The 17,963-nt window shown below is 39.2% G+C and overlaps 1 protein-coding gene across 3 annotated transcripts; it reads right to left on the bottom strand.

Moving 5' to 3' along the window:
• Nucleotides 1-8,640: 8,640 nt before the first annotated feature.
• LOC110711474 lies at nt 8,641-16,825 on the bottom strand. 3 transcript variants are annotated; one of them, XM_021889856.1, is made up of 2 exons: nt 10,861-16,825; nt 8,641-9,369 (listed from the first exon to the last, which is right to left on the bottom strand). In XM_021889856.1, the coding sequence occupies exon 1, from the start codon at nt 16,799-16,801 to the stop codon at nt 15,386-15,388; it is 1,416 nt and encodes a 471-aa protein (XP_021745548.1). In that variant the 5' UTR covers nt 16,802-16,825; the 3' UTR covers nt 8,641-9,369; nt 10,861-15,385. The 3 variants fall into 3 exon arrangements, with proteins under 3 accessions (XP_021745548.1, XP_021745546.1, XP_021745545.1); XM_021889854.1 differs by having other exon boundaries at nt 8,641-11,034; nt 12,406-16,825; XM_021889853.1 differs by having other exon boundaries at nt 8,641-12,645; nt 12,897-16,825.
• Nucleotides 16,826-17,963: the final 1,138 nt, after the last annotated feature.

Raw genomic sequence — 17,963 nt, 5'->3', positions numbered from 1 at the left:
TGGGTATTGGGAAGATACAACCTTGAGTGGAATTAAAAAGACAACTCCTGTAATTAGAGTAAACTTTTGATTCGTAAAACTCATAGTTTTGTTTGTCTGGGTCTTGACTAACCTTCAAGACTTGGGACGCTCGGGTTGGGTCGAGGGTATGATCCGTAGGAGATCTCGTAGTTTTGGGATTTTGATGTGAGAGCTCTTCGGTAGCGAAGCACGCAACAAAGGTATAATTCTTGTTCTTAGTCTTGCTTAATTATGTTTATTATTCTTTTTAATTGCTTTAATTAAGGGGCAGGTCTTGGGGGTTTCTTTGCGCGTAGTGTCGGGTCACTACGAAATCTTAGAGGTCCACAGGAACTAAAGGCTCCTCGGACAAAAACAACCAGACAACGCGCTCGCCTAAAAACCACGCGTCTGCCCGGTGAATCAGGAGAGTCCCTGATAAAGTGGCCGAAAATGACAGTGAACGCTGCCTGCTCGGACAGCCTCTAGGATCCCACGACCAAGGCCCAAGGGCGAAGGTCGACCTGCAAATTACAACATCATGTAAAACAAAAAAAATGACCAAAACAAAATGATATGAACATATGTTGTAAACAAAGATGATCAAAACTAAAATAGCCCGCGGAGGAAAGCTAGTGACGCATGTTGACTCTATAAATCTCGAAGAGCTTCGCCACCTCGGGAAGGGAGTCAAACCGACTTATTCTACTACCAGAACCGTACAAGCGCATACTAGGCTCGATTTTGACAGGCCTAAAAAGAAATAACGAAAATGAAAGGAATGGTGTCCTTCCAACAAGTGTATTATTTCGATAGAGGGTTCAGAATTATCGTATAGCTAATTCTTCAGTAAGGTCAAGTGATCAGAATGCCTAGGTGGAGGCTGCTTCCGATCAGTAATATTAATGTACAATTAATATTACAGCTTAATCTTGACTTAACCCTTCGCGTCGAACCCAATAATTGAACAACCGATCCGAAACGATGAATCAATCCCAAGGATTTGATGAGTCGTCAGAGTTTTATGAACAAAGGTGTCGGATATCGAGCTTAGAGTGTCGAGATCGAGCGTCGCAGGTTGAGTCGAATTTAGAATTCGACGAGACGCGAAATTAATCAAGTTACAAGTACGAGCCTAGCCGTAACCACGTATTGGCCTAGCCATGTGAGTGCTAAGCTAGACAAGACCCATCGCAAGCCTAGCATGCTAGGCGTGCTAGGCTCATGCATGCTAGCTAGCCACCGCAAGCATCGTAGCCTTGCGTGTGTGCTAGCACGCCATGCGCCCATGCATCGCAAGGCTAGGCCTTGCTTGCATGCTAGGGGCTGGCGCGAGGCATGGGCTGGCACTGCTCGCCTAGCCATCGCAACCACGCACCATCTCATAGCAGCATGCTAGGCGTGCTGTGCTATTCGTGGTGCTAGGCACTGGCAACCTTGCTAGCACAGCATCGCACAACACCATGCGTGTGCGTGTGCGTGTGCCTCGCTAGCACATCACTAGACAATAGCAGCGTCCAGCTATCGCAGCTAGGCACCGAGCATCGCATAGCAGCGTGCTTAATATGCTAGGCACTGCGTGGTGCTAGGGAGTGGCGCGCACCCAGCACCCAGCCTCTTGCAAGCACGCAGCATCGCAAAGTCGGGCCTTGCTAGCAATGCGCGTTGTGCGTGCGAGAGCTAGGCTGAGCATCTTGCGAGGATAGCAGTGGCTTGCACTAGAAGCCTTGCTAGGTAGCACCCAGCACATGCCATCCTACAGCAACAGCACGCATAGTGTGCGTCGCTTGCTGGTTGTGCTCATACGAGTGCTGGTTGGCTTGCTAGCACAGCCAAGGCGCCAGTCGCCAGCAAGGCTGCCTTGGCTACCAAGCCTAGCTGGCAGCCAGTTGTCCCGTCCATTTCACGGTTTTTAAGTGGGGACCAAAGCTTGGTCTTCGCCTTGGGAAGAAAGGTGGGTTGGTCCCCTCTCTTGGTGGTCCTCGCCTTTTCCCTCTCCTCATCTTGCCACTTGTAACTTATTAATTGCTTTGCAATTTTATTTTTGTTTTTGATTAAAATAAAATGGGAAAATTGCAAATCTTCCACATTGATCAAGAGTGGGAATTCAAGGTTCATTTCCCTATAAATACCATGGTTTTTGGATTTGGGAAGAACACTTGAGTAGAAATCAATAAGGCATCTCATTGATTTTGAGAAAACCTTTAAGTTCGTAAGACTCTAGTTTTTATTGGTCGGGTCCCGACTAACCTTTGAGGCTTGGAGCGTTCGGGTCGGGTTCGTGGGTACGAGCCGTCAGAGACCTTGCATTTGCGGGGTCCAAGTAAGAGCTCGGGATTCGAGCGAAGCATGCGACAAGGGTAAGAATGTCTTTTCTTTCTCTCTCTTAATTGTTGTTTAATTAGTGATTGCATGCTTAGTCGCTTAATTAGTGTGCTTGTCTTGGGTGGGTTTCTCTTCCGCGTAGAGTCGGAATCTACGAAACCCAACAGAAATATAAACAAAACACGAGACACTCACTATGCTGCGCCAACCACGAATCGAGACATGGTGATCCGGGTCCTTTTTAAGGACCTGTGGATCCCAGTTGGGAGGAGCCTCCCACACCAACTCCTTGTGACGACGTCGCTCTCGCCCTTCCTCCCGCACCCTACGCGTGTTGTATACATCTTCTTTTGGTCCCCTATCCTGATCGGAAGTGCTATGACGATAAATAATTCTATCTTTGTGTTCGATTGGAGTGAAGAATGTTTATGGACTACTAATTTATGCTTAAACACATAAACCAACTAGATTGACCCAAAACAAAATGAACCTAAGCTTGTTAATACTAAGCCCGATAAGCAATTAGGCCTAATCCTGAGATTAAACCTAATTTTGACAAATTTACAAGCGCCTAGGTTAAAATCTAGGGCTGTCCCACGAAAAACCGTGCGCTATTCAAGGAGTCGCGCTGGTCAGGCACGCGCAACTCACAGAGTTGCGCTTGACACCCAGTGCAACTTCTAGTGATGCGCTTATAGAAGATTTAGAATTTCATAAAAATACTGAATCGAATCTTAGTTTAAAGCCACGAGCAAGATCATAGGTTGCGTTGCCCAGTGCAACGCGACTTAATCACTTACGCAGAGCAGCCGCGCGCAACTTGCTACAGCAGAATGTCCAAAATCCTAAATTCACCCATTCCCTATAAGTAGGGGTTCAATACGAGCTTTGAAAGACACATAAATTAACCTAAAAAGTTAGCAGAAACTTGTGAACTTATGCACTAATCATCTCCTTGTCCCAAAAACTTACCCCTTTTATTATTTGTTCTTATGGTGGAGGTTCCCTAACAAGAAGGAGTCTATAAGTGCTCTAAACGAAGATCTAGCATGGAAAAGTGGTAAACTCTCGAGCACTTAGATGAATCACCTTTCGCTTAAACAACTTTTAATTAATTAATTAGTGTTGCTTGATCACCTTAAATAAACTTTAATTAATTAATTTCACATAGTATCTTGCTTTAATTAAAGACTAGAATTGGAATAATTAATTGTTGTTTTATCACTTAAGTCAAGGCGAATCTTGTTTATTTTTTTCGTTTCACGGATTTGAATTAATAAGAACAACGACATTCGTTGCAATGTCATCTTTCTGTGATTGACGCATGTAAATAAAATCAACTAACTTAGTTTTAGGTATCAGGTTGCATATATTGTTTGGTAATGAAATTGGGAAAAAGGAAGAGCTAGTAGAGGCCGCACTTGGGTTAGAATAGCGATTCCTCCCTAAAAGGAACGATATTTTAGTACCCCGCTCCCGAACTCATTTTTGGTAAAAGTAGACCAATTTGGGCATGGGTAAACTTATGATTCATGCTAAATATCCCTTGCAAAACTACTTGGGCAAAAGGCATGAACAAGGTTTATGAGTTTTCCTAAAACTCATTGGCGACTCCTTATTAGTTTCTTATAAAAAAGCATAATGATAGGATCAACTCTTATTCAAGGTCACCAAACAGTCAGGAATAATTCAAATCCTAACACACCCTAAAAAGTGTAAAGTCCTAGGATTTTAAAGGGCCATGGGCATAGAGGAGAAGAATCCCCTGCAATGGGCACACTCTCCTCAAAGTGGCGACTCCACTGGGGACTTAGAGGTTACAAGATGTTCTTAGTTATGGTTCAAGGTTTTCAACTTTGGTTACCTGTGAGTTGTAACGAGGGGTAACTCGGATAATCTCTAGTTAGAGAGCAAGACTTGAATGCATAATATCTTCCTTTTTCACGAATGTAAAAGCCAAACAAGCAACATTGCATCATGCATAATCATAAGCACCTTTTAACCATTGGGGAATGACTTATTGTCTAGGGGTCGCCAACACCAGGCTTCTATCCCAAAATCAATAACAATCATCCCACCCATATCGCAAAATGTTGGGAGAGTTATGTCTTGGGTCAACACGTCGAGCGATTGATTCGTGCATCGTTCCTTAATATATAGTACCCTTGGACACCCAAAACCTTGACCTTAGAATGGCATTAATGTAATTTAATGGTTTTCTCGTATGCTTATGTGATTACATGACTATTTGCCACGTGTATAAAATAGTTTTTTTTCCTCCTTTTTAGTCTTAACTTAGGTTCCCAACTACGAAGTTTTCCCTTCGTAGTTTTGAGTAACGTTCAATGGATACCATATGATTAAAAAAAACGTTAAAAAAATTAAAAAAAAAAAAAAACAAACATAATAAAGAAAATACCATCGTTTGAAGAAAAAATCCTGCTCGAACAGGTGGCGCGCGCAACTTAATGAGTTGCGCGACCACGCAAAGTGCAAGTTCTTGGGCCGCGCGCCTACTGCGCGTGACCTAGTAGCTTGCGCGCGTCTTCTACTGCGAGACCATTTTTATTCTTCGTGAACTATTTGCTCGTCCAAACAATTTCGTTATTTATGAATTGTTGTAAGGCGATGATGTCTCTTTGAACGTAATTTGCGTCTTTTTTCTTCCTTTCACTTTCTTTCCTTTTCTTTCTTTTTTAAGCAAGCATGTAAGTTTTCTTAACTTCTCGTATTTCCTTTAAGGTTGGTTACCAAGCATGGGAACGAAGACACCGGGGCACTCGCATTCTACGTTTACCATCAAACAATCTACCCCTTTCGAATCATCTCCCTTTGTCAACTAATCTAGTCCAACGGTCAACCATCGAACAACTCTAACAAGATATTATTCGCATGAGAGGAAAAGGTTCAAGAAGCCGAGGCTAGAAGAATCAAGAAAATTGAAAAGGCCAAAAGGAAAGAGGCCGAGGCTTTAGCTATAAAACAAAAATGGATGCTTTAGCTGAACGAGAGAAGATGTTGGACTTACTATGGGGAACAAGTACTTTGACGCAGAAAAGTTTGCTCCTCCCGTGGGACTTACTTTACTTGAAAAGTTTGTAGCTACAGACTTACCAATATTTAAGGTGACCAATAATCCAAAAATCATTTAATGAGTTTTACCGGCACCATGGCTCTAAAGGGAGTTGATCCTAACCTCTATGCTTTGACATTCCCTTTATCTCTAGACCCAGCCTCAAGAGAGTGGTACTATGGGCTAGATGCCAAATTCATAAACACATGGGAAGATGTAGTTTTGGCTTTCATCACCCAATATGAGAGTAACTTAGAGTTTAAATCAACTTTGTGTGAACTTGAAATGCTTAAGTAAGGAGACGATGAAGGTTTCCTTGCTTTCTATGGTAGATGGCGTGAAAAGGCAGCTCACCATGCCCAAAGGCCGCCCGAACTCGAGTTAGTACAGAAATTCATTGACAATTGTAACGAAAAGTACAACAAGCATCTACGCTACCTTGGTCTAGACACTTTTCAAATGGTCTATTCTGTGGCCACTAGGATTGAAGATGATCTTGCCAAAGAAAAGGAAAACAAGCCTCATCATCATCAACCTAAGAACAACCACAAGGGTGATAAGCTGGAAATCACCACAGGCGAAGGACAAATGTTTGAAGAATCCAATGACGAGTCTAGTTTTGATTTTAAGGAAGTTGAGAATTTAGGCCTTGAGGCCATTACTGAGTCTTTACTTTCTAGTTCTAAGAACGAGAATCCCAAAAAGGATTCCTCTCCTGATGTACTTTCTTTTGATTTCCATAATATGAGCTCTATTTCCGAGTATATGCCTTCTCTTGAATCTTTTTAATGCTACAATAATCAATCTAAAAAGGTTGATGACATTAATAAGTTGATTGAATTAATGGACGAACGAGAACAAAAGAATCTTGTGATCGAAGAAACTGAAACGATCAATATAGGAACAAATGAAAATAAGAAAGAAGTCTAAATTGGCTTTAACATATATCGGAAGAGCGATCGAATCTCATATCGACGCTTAAAGAATTCGAAGAGGTGTTTTCTTGGTCATACAAGGACATGCCTGGAATAGATAAGGAAATTGCGGAACATACCATACCCTTGAACCCTATCTCTAAACTAGTAAAACAAAAACTTCGACGAATGAAATCTGACGTTGCTTTAAAAATAAAAGAAGAAGTACAAAAATAGTTGGACGCAGGTGTCATTCGCGTATGTAATCACCTGGAATGGGAAGAGAACATCGTCCCAGTCCCTAAAATGGATGGACGATTTCCATCTGTGTCGACTTTAGGGACCTCAACAAAGCTAGTACCAAAGACGATTTCCCTCTACCACATATTGATATATTGGTGGATAATACGGTTGAACACTCGATGTTATCCTTCATGGACGGATACGCCGGTTACAACCAAATTCTAATGGAAAAAGAAGTTGAAGAAAAGACATGCTTTATTACCCCTTGGGGTACTTATTGCTACACAGTCATGCCATTTGGTCTTAAAAATGCAGGAGCTATGTAGCAAAGAATGTCTACGACTCTTTTGCATGATATGATGCACAAAGAAATAGAGGTATATGTGGATGATATGATCTTAAAATCCAAAGATAGAATGGGTCATGTAAAAGCTTTATGCAAATTCTTTACTCGTATAAAAGAGTACAAGATGAGATTGATCCCACAAGAATTCGCTTATGGAGTAACTTCCGGCAAGTTACTCGGATACGTAGTAAGCACACGTGGCATTGAGATTGATCCCTCGAAAATAAAGGCAATTATTGACATGCCTCCCTCACAAACAGAAAACAAATTTGGGGGTTTCTTGGCAAATTACAGTACATTAGCCGATTCATTAGTAAGTTGACAAAGACTTGTGAGCCAATATTTAAAAAATTGAAAAAAGAAGAAAAACATGAATGGGATGACCAATGCCAAGAGGCCTTTGAGAAAGTAAAAAGCTATCTCAAAAGTCCTTCACTTTTAGCACCACCAGTACCCAAACTACCTCTTAGACTTTATATCACTATCACGGACACGGCCACAAGAGCTCGCACAAGAGGTAGATAAAATAGAATCTTCAATATAATATATAAGTAAAAAATTTATTCAATATGAAATAAGATATAACACTCTCGAAAAAATGTGTTTAGCATTAGTGTGGGCAACTAAAAAACTACGTCATTAAATGCTGCCCCACACCACTCATGTGATTTCTCAACACAATCCAATAAAATATTTGTTTGAACAACCACCCATACAAGGAAGAATATCCAAGTGGTTGGCAATGTTGGCCGAATTCGACCTCAAATATATTCCTGAAAAAAATATAAAAGGAAAGGTAATATCCGATTTTCTGGCCCAACATCCCATTCAAACAAGTTATAAAGAAACCACTCATTTTCGGATAAAGAAATTGTCATGACGCAAGACGACAAGTGGGTAATGTAGTTCGATGGCGCATCCAACCAAAGAGGGTGTGGCGTAGGAGTGTTACTCATAAGTCCAGAGGGAGCACATACTCCAATCTCTGCCAAACTGGACTTTGAGGCTACTAATAATGCCGTGGAATGTAAAGCGTGCATTATTGGATTAGAAGCAGCAGCTAGTATAGGTGTGCAAAAATAAGAGGTATATGGAGATTCTAGTTTAATAATAAATCATATACTCAAAAAATGGAAAATCAAAAACTCCACAATGATATTATACCAAGAACACCTAGAGCAACTCATCGAGCGATTTGATTATATAAATCATTTAAATATGATGCCATTATGTGTTAGAAAAGATGAACCAGCTTATCGCAATGCAATTGATCGAGGACTTAAATGACATTGAAGGGGCCGATTGTATGATCATATCCTCCAATATATTACTCATGGCACATATCCTGAAAATACTGCATCTAAAGAGCAGCGCGCCTTGAGAACGCTCGCAGTGCATTATGGGATTGTTAATGGTCGATTGTGTAAAAAAGGGACAAATGGTCAAAGCTTATTATGTATAGACCACACGCCTTATGGAGGATACTAACAAAGGTGTTTGTGGACCTCATGATACGACTATCGCGTGTCTACCAAAAATAAACCTAACTAAAACCTCCTAAAATGTAGTAGGGTAAGCTAGGGTCGATCCCACAGAGAATAAGATTATCAAGTTATTACTTGTGTATGTTAAAAACCCTTGATTTGAAGATGAGCTAATATATAAAACTACGGACTTGAAAATGAGCGAAGTACGGAGATATAAAACTAAAAGTAATAATAAATATTAAAAATCAAGAATGACAAAATAGGGATCGGGAGATATATTATAGCATTGGAATACCAATTGTTCATTGAATTACATAAATCATGCATATATCTTGATGTTAACTAATGAATACTAACTAGTATCCAAAACTTCCCTTAATTGCAAATAAACCAAACAAGCTCTTGGAATATTATCTAACTAACTAAGAATCTAAAACAAGCTCTCTAGACTCGATTAATTAGCAGCATTAATAATTAGGAAATAGAGCAACTCGGATTCGCTTCACCGCCGCTACACTGCTGCTCTGAGTCCGTTCTGGTTTGTGTTGCTAAATTTTGCTGCCCAGAATGTCACCTGTTCTCGCATGCAATTCAACTTCCTTCCTCTGTCATTTGGTACCCTCCAAACCCCCTTCGTTTTCTGCTGAAATACAGCCTCCCTTCTGTTTCAGTGTAGCTGATCTCCAGCTAATCCGAGTTTCTTGCTCCAATTATTATCCAATTTCATCTTTATTTCTTGCTTGACATTTCAATCCCAGAAATTTTGCTCAAGGTGGTTTGTTTTGTGTGTTAATGACAATAACAGTGAGAGCAAAGAAGAGTTTTGAGCTCTGTGACATATTGTTGTATTTTAAGCCCAACTATAAATGTTTACCCAGTAAAATAATTTTGGGCTTGAAATACTTGAGAGTCGACCACTTGCAATTTGCTTCTCTTAACTGGAAGTGTCGTAAAATGCAATTTGTACCAATACTTTCTTTCCTACACACAAATAAATAAAATAGTAGTAGTACGTGTCTCGGGAAGAAAATTACTTAATATATTATTAAACCATTAAATATCAATATAAAATCAAGAGTTTAATAGGTATAAATATTATATTTTATGACTCTATCAAACTCCCCCAAGCTTATAATTTTGCTTTTCCTCAAGTAAAGACATGAAATTACAGTGGAGTTAGACTCGATAAAACAATATACAACCTGACATGTTACAATTACTTCCTTGCTCAATTACAAATTCAAGCCAAGTATATTGACACATCAAAAACAGCTAAGCATTCTGTAATATCACTCCACTTTGCTCAATAACAACGTCAAGTCAAGTATATATGTAGGAGGAAAATCATTTTTATGATTACAAAATCAATTACCAACTCTTAAAACAATTACAGCCTACCTTCCGTCAACAATGTAGTGGAGTAAATCAAAGATCCTTAGGACATGAATCAAGGATAAAACAGGGCCAAGGTAAAGTGAGGTTTTTAGATAACATTTTGGAATGTGGTAAGAAGGATTAAGATTAGCAGAGCAAAATATACAAAACCACAGCCACAACATTAGAACTCATATCACAGGCCCTTCCCAATTCATGAAATTATTTATTTATTTATTTATTTTATTTTTTTTTTGGAAAGTGTTTCATGACTCTTAGTGTCAAGTATCTGACAAGCAACCCATGTAGCGAGCTTTCAACCAGTTACTCCCGGTCCAATTGGCCCAAGGCACTAGGTTTTAAGATACCCCTACGGATTTACTAACACAAGTTACTCAATCACGATACATAAAACATCACACGTACTTATATGGGTTTATTTTTATTTTTATTTATTTTTATTTGTATTTTTTTCCCATACATTGGTACGTAGAGCCTTTAACATGAAACTTATAAAAAATATAAACTTCACCACCAATTTACATCATTACCACAACGATAATTCAATTTACCCTTCGATGTGCTCTACAAATCTTATAGGCAAGTACTTCATGTCTCAGATATTTCGCAAGAAAAGTAGGTCTATAAAGCTCAAATTGGGTTTAACAATGAATCATGTCATGGGTACGCTTTTTGGCTGATGTAGTGTAAAACTTTGATGCCTAACTCATTTCTTTCTTTTTACTTCACCACAAGCTGACTTCCACCAGGCTAGCTATTGTTTACGGAATCAAATTAATTAATTTATTTTATTTATTTTATTTTTATTTTTTTTATTTTTTTTCTTTGCATACATACAAGTCTATCAGCCAAAGTTAAGCATTGTAGAGTGAATGTACTGTTAATATGCCAAGCATTGTCCAAATTTCATTGTCAGACTCAATACCATACCATACCCAGAGACATACCAAGAGAACGCAAGAGACCAGAAATAATGCATTCCCCCCCCCCCCAAGCTTAATTCACACATTGCCCTCAATGTGTGACTGTAAAAAAATAAAGGGATAAAAATTGAAAGAGATAAGGAAACGAACTCACTGGATGAGTTGAATATTGTAGGGTACTGACTGTGTAGCTAGTGTGATGGCATCCCCCCAAGCTTGGACTTACTCACGAAGTCTTGCTGTAAACACATTGGAGATAAGCAGGTGTTGTTTCAGCTCAGCTTTAACTCCACCATTGTGTCTAGTCAATCCCACTGTCCTACCACAACTGATACCAAATAAAAACAGAATTAGTTTCCTGAATATTATAGTAGGCTTAAAAATAGGAGCAAACGAAATATCAGAGCTGTTTTTTTTTTTCTTTTTTTTTTATTTTTTATTTTTACAAGAAAACAAAGTAAAAAATTATCAGAAAAAAAAAATTTCCTAAAATTGGGCTGCCTCTCAAGAGCGCTTTATTTATCGTTGTTAGCTCGACGTCTTTTCAGCATACTAGTCTTCATAATTTGGAGCCTCTAGCTCCATCATTTCAATGATCTGGACCTGATAATTCTCATAGTAAGGCTTTAGTTGATGACCGTTCACCTTGAATTCCTTCCTGGTCTCTTAACTACGAATCTCAATCGCACCATGGTCATACACCTTGGTAATAATAAAGGGCCCCACCCATCGAGAACGGAGTTTACCTGGAAAAAGTTTAAGCCGAGAATGGTACAACAGAAGTTTCTGCCCCATTGTAAATTTCTTTCGTGTTAGGCGCTCATCATGGAATGCTTTAGTCTTCGATCTCCTTGTAAATTCTCGCATTCTCGAAAGCATCATTTCGGATTTCCTCTAGCTCTTGTAACTGAAGTTTCCTTTGCTCACCTGCTACATCCATCTCCATATTGCATTGCTTCACGGCCCAAAAAGCTTTGTGTTCCAATTCTACTAGAAGGTGACAAGGTTTGCCAAACACTAGCCTGTAAGGAGACATCCCAATCGGTGTTTTATACGTTGTTCTGTACGCCCACAGAGCATCGTTGAGGCTGAGACTCCAATCTTTCCTGTTTGGATTCACAGTCTTCTCTAGAATGGACTTAATTGCTCGATTGGAAACTTCTACCTGTCCATTTATTTGTGGGTGATACGCAGTGGACACTCGATGAAACACATTATACTTCTTCAAGAGAGCTCCTATTGTCTTATTGTAAAAGTGTGTCCCCTTGTCATTGATGATGGCTCTTGGGAATCCGTATCTAGCAAAAATATTTGATTTCCAAAATTTTGCAACAACTTTAGAATCATCAGTACGGGTGGCTACAGCTTCCACCCATTTCGAGACATAATCGACAACAAGCAAAATATATTGAAAACCGATAGAAGAGGGAAGGGTCCCTTGAAATCCATACCCCAAACGTCGAAAATTTCACAAAATAAAATAGGAGTTTAGGGCATTTCATTCCTAGGACCTAATGTACCTGTCCTTTGACATTTATCACAAGTCGTACATATATCATATGCATCTTTGAATATAGAGAGCCAGTAGAATCCGCTCTCTAAAACCTTGTGTGCGGTTCTCTTTGGTCCAAAATGTCCCACACATGCTTAAGAATGGTAGAAAGTTAGTATAGAAAGAAATTCCGAATCAGGTACGCACCTTCTAATCAATTGATCTGCACAATATTTCCAGAGATACTGGTCGTCCCATATATAATATTTCGCTATGCTCTGCATCCGATCCTTTTGTGCTTTAGTGTAGCTGGCTGGAAACTTCCCAGATACTAGAAAATTTACCAAATCAGCATACCACGGAGTTCTTGAGTTCAAGGCATATAGTTGCTCATCAGGGAACTCTTCATTGATTGGGACTTTATCTTCATCAGCTTCAATAACTAACCTGCTCAAATGATCAGCAACACTATTGTCAGAACCTTTTTTATCTTTTATTTCAACATTAAATTGTTGAAGCTATAAAATCCAACGTATTAGCCTAGGTTTGGATACATCCTTTGACCATAAATATTTCAGCGCTGCATTATCAGTAAACACAACAATTTTAGTACCCAATAAATAAAACCTGAATTTGTCTAAAGCAAAATACAACTAAAAGTTCTTTCTCAGTTGTAGTATAATTAGCTTGAGCCGCACCCAAAGTCCTCGAGGCATAGTAGATGGCATGGGGAACTTTTCCAACCGCTGGCCTAGCACTGCCTCTACAGCATAATTAGAAGCGTCGCACATCAGCTCGAACGGGAGCTCCTAGTTAGGAGGTTGTAGAACAGGGGCAGTGACCAACTTGTCTTTTAGCTTGTCAAATGCTTGCTTACAGGCCTCATCAAAGTGGAACTCCACATATTTTTGGAGTAGTCTGCATAGTGGTTGTGCAATCTTTGAAAAACCTTCAATAAACCTTCGATAGAAACCTGCATGGCCAAGAAAGGAACGAACTTCCCGCACAGAGGCGGGGTAAGGCAGAGATGAAATAAGATCTATTTTAGCTTTATCGACTTTTATTCTTTCAGAAGACACAATATGGCCTAAAACTATACCTTGTTGAACTATGAAATGACGTTTTTTAGAATTAAGCACAAGGTTAGTTTCAAGACAACGTTGAAGAACCAAAGTGGGGTGTTCTAAGCAACTATCAAAAGAATCTCCATGCATAGTGAAATCATCCATGAAAACTTCTATGAAATTTTCAAGATAATCTGAAAAGATGCTTACCATACATCTCTGAAACTTCTATGAAATTTTCAAGATAATCTTAAAAGATGCTTACCATACATCTCTGAAAAGTCGTTGGAGCATTACACAGTCCAAATGGCATACGACAATACGCAAATGTGCCATACGGGCATGTGAACGTCGTTTTTTCTTGATCCTCCGGAGCTATAGGTACCTACACATAACCTAAATATCCGTCAAGAAAACAGTAATAAGCATGACCAGCAAGACGTTCTACCAATTGATCAATAAAGGGTAAAGGAAAATGATCTTTTCGAGTTATAGAGTTAAGTTTCCTGTAATCTACACAAACTCTCCACCCATTTTGAACTCGTGTGGGAACCATTTCTCCCTTATCGTTTTCTACCACTGTGACTCCTGACTTTTTTGGGACCACTTGCAAGGGGCTGACCCAAGGGCTATCTGATATAGGGTATATCACCCCTACTTTAAGAAGCTTCATTACTTCTTTCTTCACCACTTCCATTATAGGTGGATTAAGTCGCCTTTGCACTTGTCTCATAGGTTTAGCTCCCTCTTCTAATAAGATTCTATGCTGACACATAGAAGGGCTAATTCCTTTTATATTAGCAACCGTCCACCCTAGAGCTGTTTTATGGTCCTTCAGATCTTGCACCAGCTTTTGCTCATGAGTTGGAGTTAGATTACTCGCGATTATAACTGGTAGAGTGTCATTTCCTCCCAAAAATGCATACTTGAGATGGTCTGGCAGTGGCTTTAGTTCCACTCTAGGTGCCTGTACAGTAGAAGGCAGAAGTATGTTAGATGTGACAGGTAATTTCATAAAACGATCTGCATACCTTCCTTGCTTATTTGGAAGCACTTCTAAAGAAGAGAAAGCTTCCTTGATCTCATCTTCAAGCTCAAAATGTTCCTGCAAGTCAGTATATTTCTCTTTTTCCACAGGTTCAGTCAAAACAATATCTAACCCATCATGACCGGAGAGACAAAATACTCGCTCAATTAGTGCATCAATGACATCTATACTAGAAACAGATTCACAATCAGAGGGGTATCTCATAGCATCAAATAAATTAAAACGGATAATCTCCCCATCGAATTCCATGGTCAACACCCCACTGTGAACATCAATTTTAGTTCTGGACATTTTCAGAAAAGGTCTTCCTAATAAGATAGGTGCTGCACTAGGGGATTCATCATTTGGCATATCTAAAAACATAAAAGTCAGCAGGAAATACCAGTTCATTCACTTGCACCAAGACATCCTCAACTACTCCTACAGGGTATGTATTAGAACGGTCGGCAAGCTGAATAATCACTCGAGTGTCTTTCAAAGGTCCTAAGTTCAGAGCTTTATAGATATATAAAGGCATGACATTAACAGAAGCTCCTAAGTCTAGCATGCATTTATCGTATCTCGTGTTACCTATTTTACAGGGTATAGTAAAAATACCTGGATCCTTGCACTTTGGAGGAACTTTCCTCTGTAACACAGCAGAAACATTCTCACTTACACTATATTTTTCATCTCCACTCAATCTCCTCTTGTTAGTGCACAACTCCTTCAAGAACTTTGCATATCGCGGCACTTTTCTTATAGCTTCCAGTAGAGGCATGTTCACCTCAACCTTGCAAAATATATCTAGGGTCTCTTTCTCCTTTTCTTGCTTTTTCTTCTTATTCTTAGATGATAACCTGCTAGGAAATGGAACAGAAGAAGAAAACTGATTAGTATTAGGAGAAACAACATCACTTACCTTAGGGAGCTGCTTATCTTGCTCTAAAACAATAATCTCCTGTTCCTCTTGGTGTTCTGCCAGCCCTTCAGTCTTTTTCGCTGGGATCACTAATTGCTTGCCACTTCTAAGTGAGATTGCACTCGCGTTCTCCTTCGGATTTCTCTCTGGTTGACTCGGAAGCTTGTTAGAGTTCTAAGCTTGGAGCTTTCCCATAGCTAACTGAGAAACTTGGTTCTCCAAGTTCTTTAGACCACTTCTTGTCTCTTGCTGAAAATGCAAAGTGTTGTCAGCCATTGCCTTCACGATATCTTCCAGAGACATGCTGCCAGATTGTGGCTGGGAAACTTGCAGATTTTGAGGTCGCGGCTGATATTGGGGTTGCTGATGAAAACCAGGTGGAGGATTAGATGCTTGCTGCTGCTGGAAAGCTGGTGGTCTGAGGTTAGAGTTGTCTGCCTGCTGTTGAGCATTACCATATCTCAGGTTTGGATGATCTCTCCACCCCGGATTATGAGTCAGAGAGAACGGATCATAACGTCTTTGCTGCCCCTGACCACCACCAATAGAATTCACTTGTTCTTCTTGCATAGTAGGATACATATCAGTTGGGTGTCTTACCATTGAACAGAGGCCACAAGCTTTTTCTTGCCCTTTTTCGATCATTACTTGCTCCACTAAGGAAGTGAGTTTAGCTATTTGTTGCTCGAGGTTAGAACTCACCACTTGATTAACCTGACGTACAGAAGTGGTTTTGATATTTCGACCTCCTCGATACTGAGAGTTTGTAGCTGTGTTTGCAATCAGTTTCTTTGCCTCTGCGGGTGTTTTGTCAACCAGTGCTCCACCACTTGCTGCATCAACTAAATTCCTATCTGTCTCCCTAAGTCCTTCGTAAAAATATTGTACTAATAATTGCTCACTGATCTGATGGTTTGGACAACTATCACATAGTTTTTTGAAACGCTCCCAGTACTCATGAAGTGTCTCTGCATCGTCTTGTCGAATCCCACATATTTCTTTCCTGATATTGGCTATCAAAGATGCTAGAAAATATCTTTCTACGAATACTTTTAGCATTTGATCCCATGTTGTGATGGTTCCAGCAGGTACTTCAAACAACCACTCCTTAGCAACATCAGACAAGGCAAAAGGAAATGCCTTCAACTTGTGTTGGTCGAGGGTGACCCCAGCTGGTTTCATCCCCGCACATGCTAAGTGAAATTCCTTAAAAAATTTGCTAGCCTCATTCATGTGAACTGAACCCAAGGAGTTAGTATTACGGAAACCTGAAAATGTGGGAAGAGCTCTAATCAACCCAGGCTTGATCTCAATTTCTGCCTCATCGTCTACTATGCACAATAAATTTGGATCAAACGTTGGAGCTGCGAGCTGCTTTAGTGTTTGATCACCCATCTCAAAAATATATTCACCCTCCTCGTCTGAAAATGAACTTTCACTGTGAGGTAACGGAATATGATGAGCTTGCTTCAGTATTTGAGCATGAGTCCTTTTAGCTACAAGGAGATTAGAAAAAGGATGAATTATAAGTCCCTGGTTCCTTGCTGCAAATTCCCTTAATCTTTGATTCTTCGAGCTTCTGTCACACATACACAAACAAGGAACTAGATGACAAGTTAGTAGGAAAAATTAGCAAAAACATAAGTAACACTAGGCGAAAAACATAAGTAGGCACCGGTTCAAACCACCGTATGGGCACCGATTTTGAACCGTTGAGTATTTGAGGGATGCCAAATCTCTGAAGATTTGGCACCGGTTCAAAACCGGTGGCTATTTAAAGATTTGGCACCGGTTAACAGTTGCAAAATACACTGTTTGGCACCGGTTAACCGGTGCCAATTACCCATGGCGTGTTATTTTATTTTTTATTTTTATTTCAATACAATAGGCACCGGTTTGAACCCTAAACTGGTACCCTTAACTTTGTTTTTTTTTTTCTCCAATAAATAATAATATTAATACTAATACTAATAATAATAATGAGAACCCGTACATCCTACATTAATTCTACAATTATTATATAACAGTCACAATAATAAAAATAATTATTTTTATAATATTATAATTAATAATAATAATTTGTAAATTGAAATAATAAAAATACATAGATATTAATTAATAATCCCAAATGCAATACTATTTACAAGCAATACTAATTTAAAAAAAGTGTCATAATTACGAACAATACTAATCAATAATGTAGTTAACAAGTTCAAATAGAAATGATATTTACAAGTTAAATGTAATGAAGGACGCCAACATATCTCGAACTTCATTAAGTTCTTTGCTCGTCAACGGACCTCCCTTTTGTACCTTGGATAACTTGGAATAAACAAAGAGTATGTTAGAATTAATTACTTAGGTTATGCATGTAAAAATACATTTACAAGTTCAGTTAGGCAAAAATTTATTACTTAGGCCTATTTGACAACTAGGATGCCTATTTCCTACATTTCTTGTCAAATGAACTCATTCTTTCTTATAACATGTCATTATTACTTAGTTATAGGCGGCTAAGGCTTGAAATCACAAGAAAGGAGCAATTTAAGTGTTTTAGGATTCATTTTCATCCAAATTGGCCCAAGTAAGGCATGTTTGACTACTAGGATGCCTATTTCCTACATTTCTTGTCAAATGAACTCATTTTTTCTCATAACATGTCATTATTACTTAATTATAGGCGGCTAAGGCTTGAAATCACAAGAAAGGAGCAATTTAAGTGTTTTATGGTTCATTTTCATCGAAATTGGCC

The sequence above is a fragment of the Chenopodium quinoa genome, unplaced genomic scaffold (genome assembly GCF_001683475.1).
Source record: "Chenopodium quinoa cultivar QQ74 unplaced genomic scaffold, ASM168347v1, whole genome shotgun sequence".
Lineage (NCBI taxonomy): Eukaryota > Viridiplantae > Streptophyta > Magnoliopsida > Caryophyllales > Amaranthaceae > Chenopodium > Chenopodium quinoa.
This window is presented reverse-complemented; position numbering and strand designations above follow the sequence as displayed.

What these genes read in the sequence shown, in the direction of transcription:
- LOC110711474 (XM_021889856.1), bottom strand. Translation starts at nt 16,801, where the DNA reads ATGTGTGACAGAAGCTCGAAGAATCAAAGATTAAGGGAATTTGCAGCA.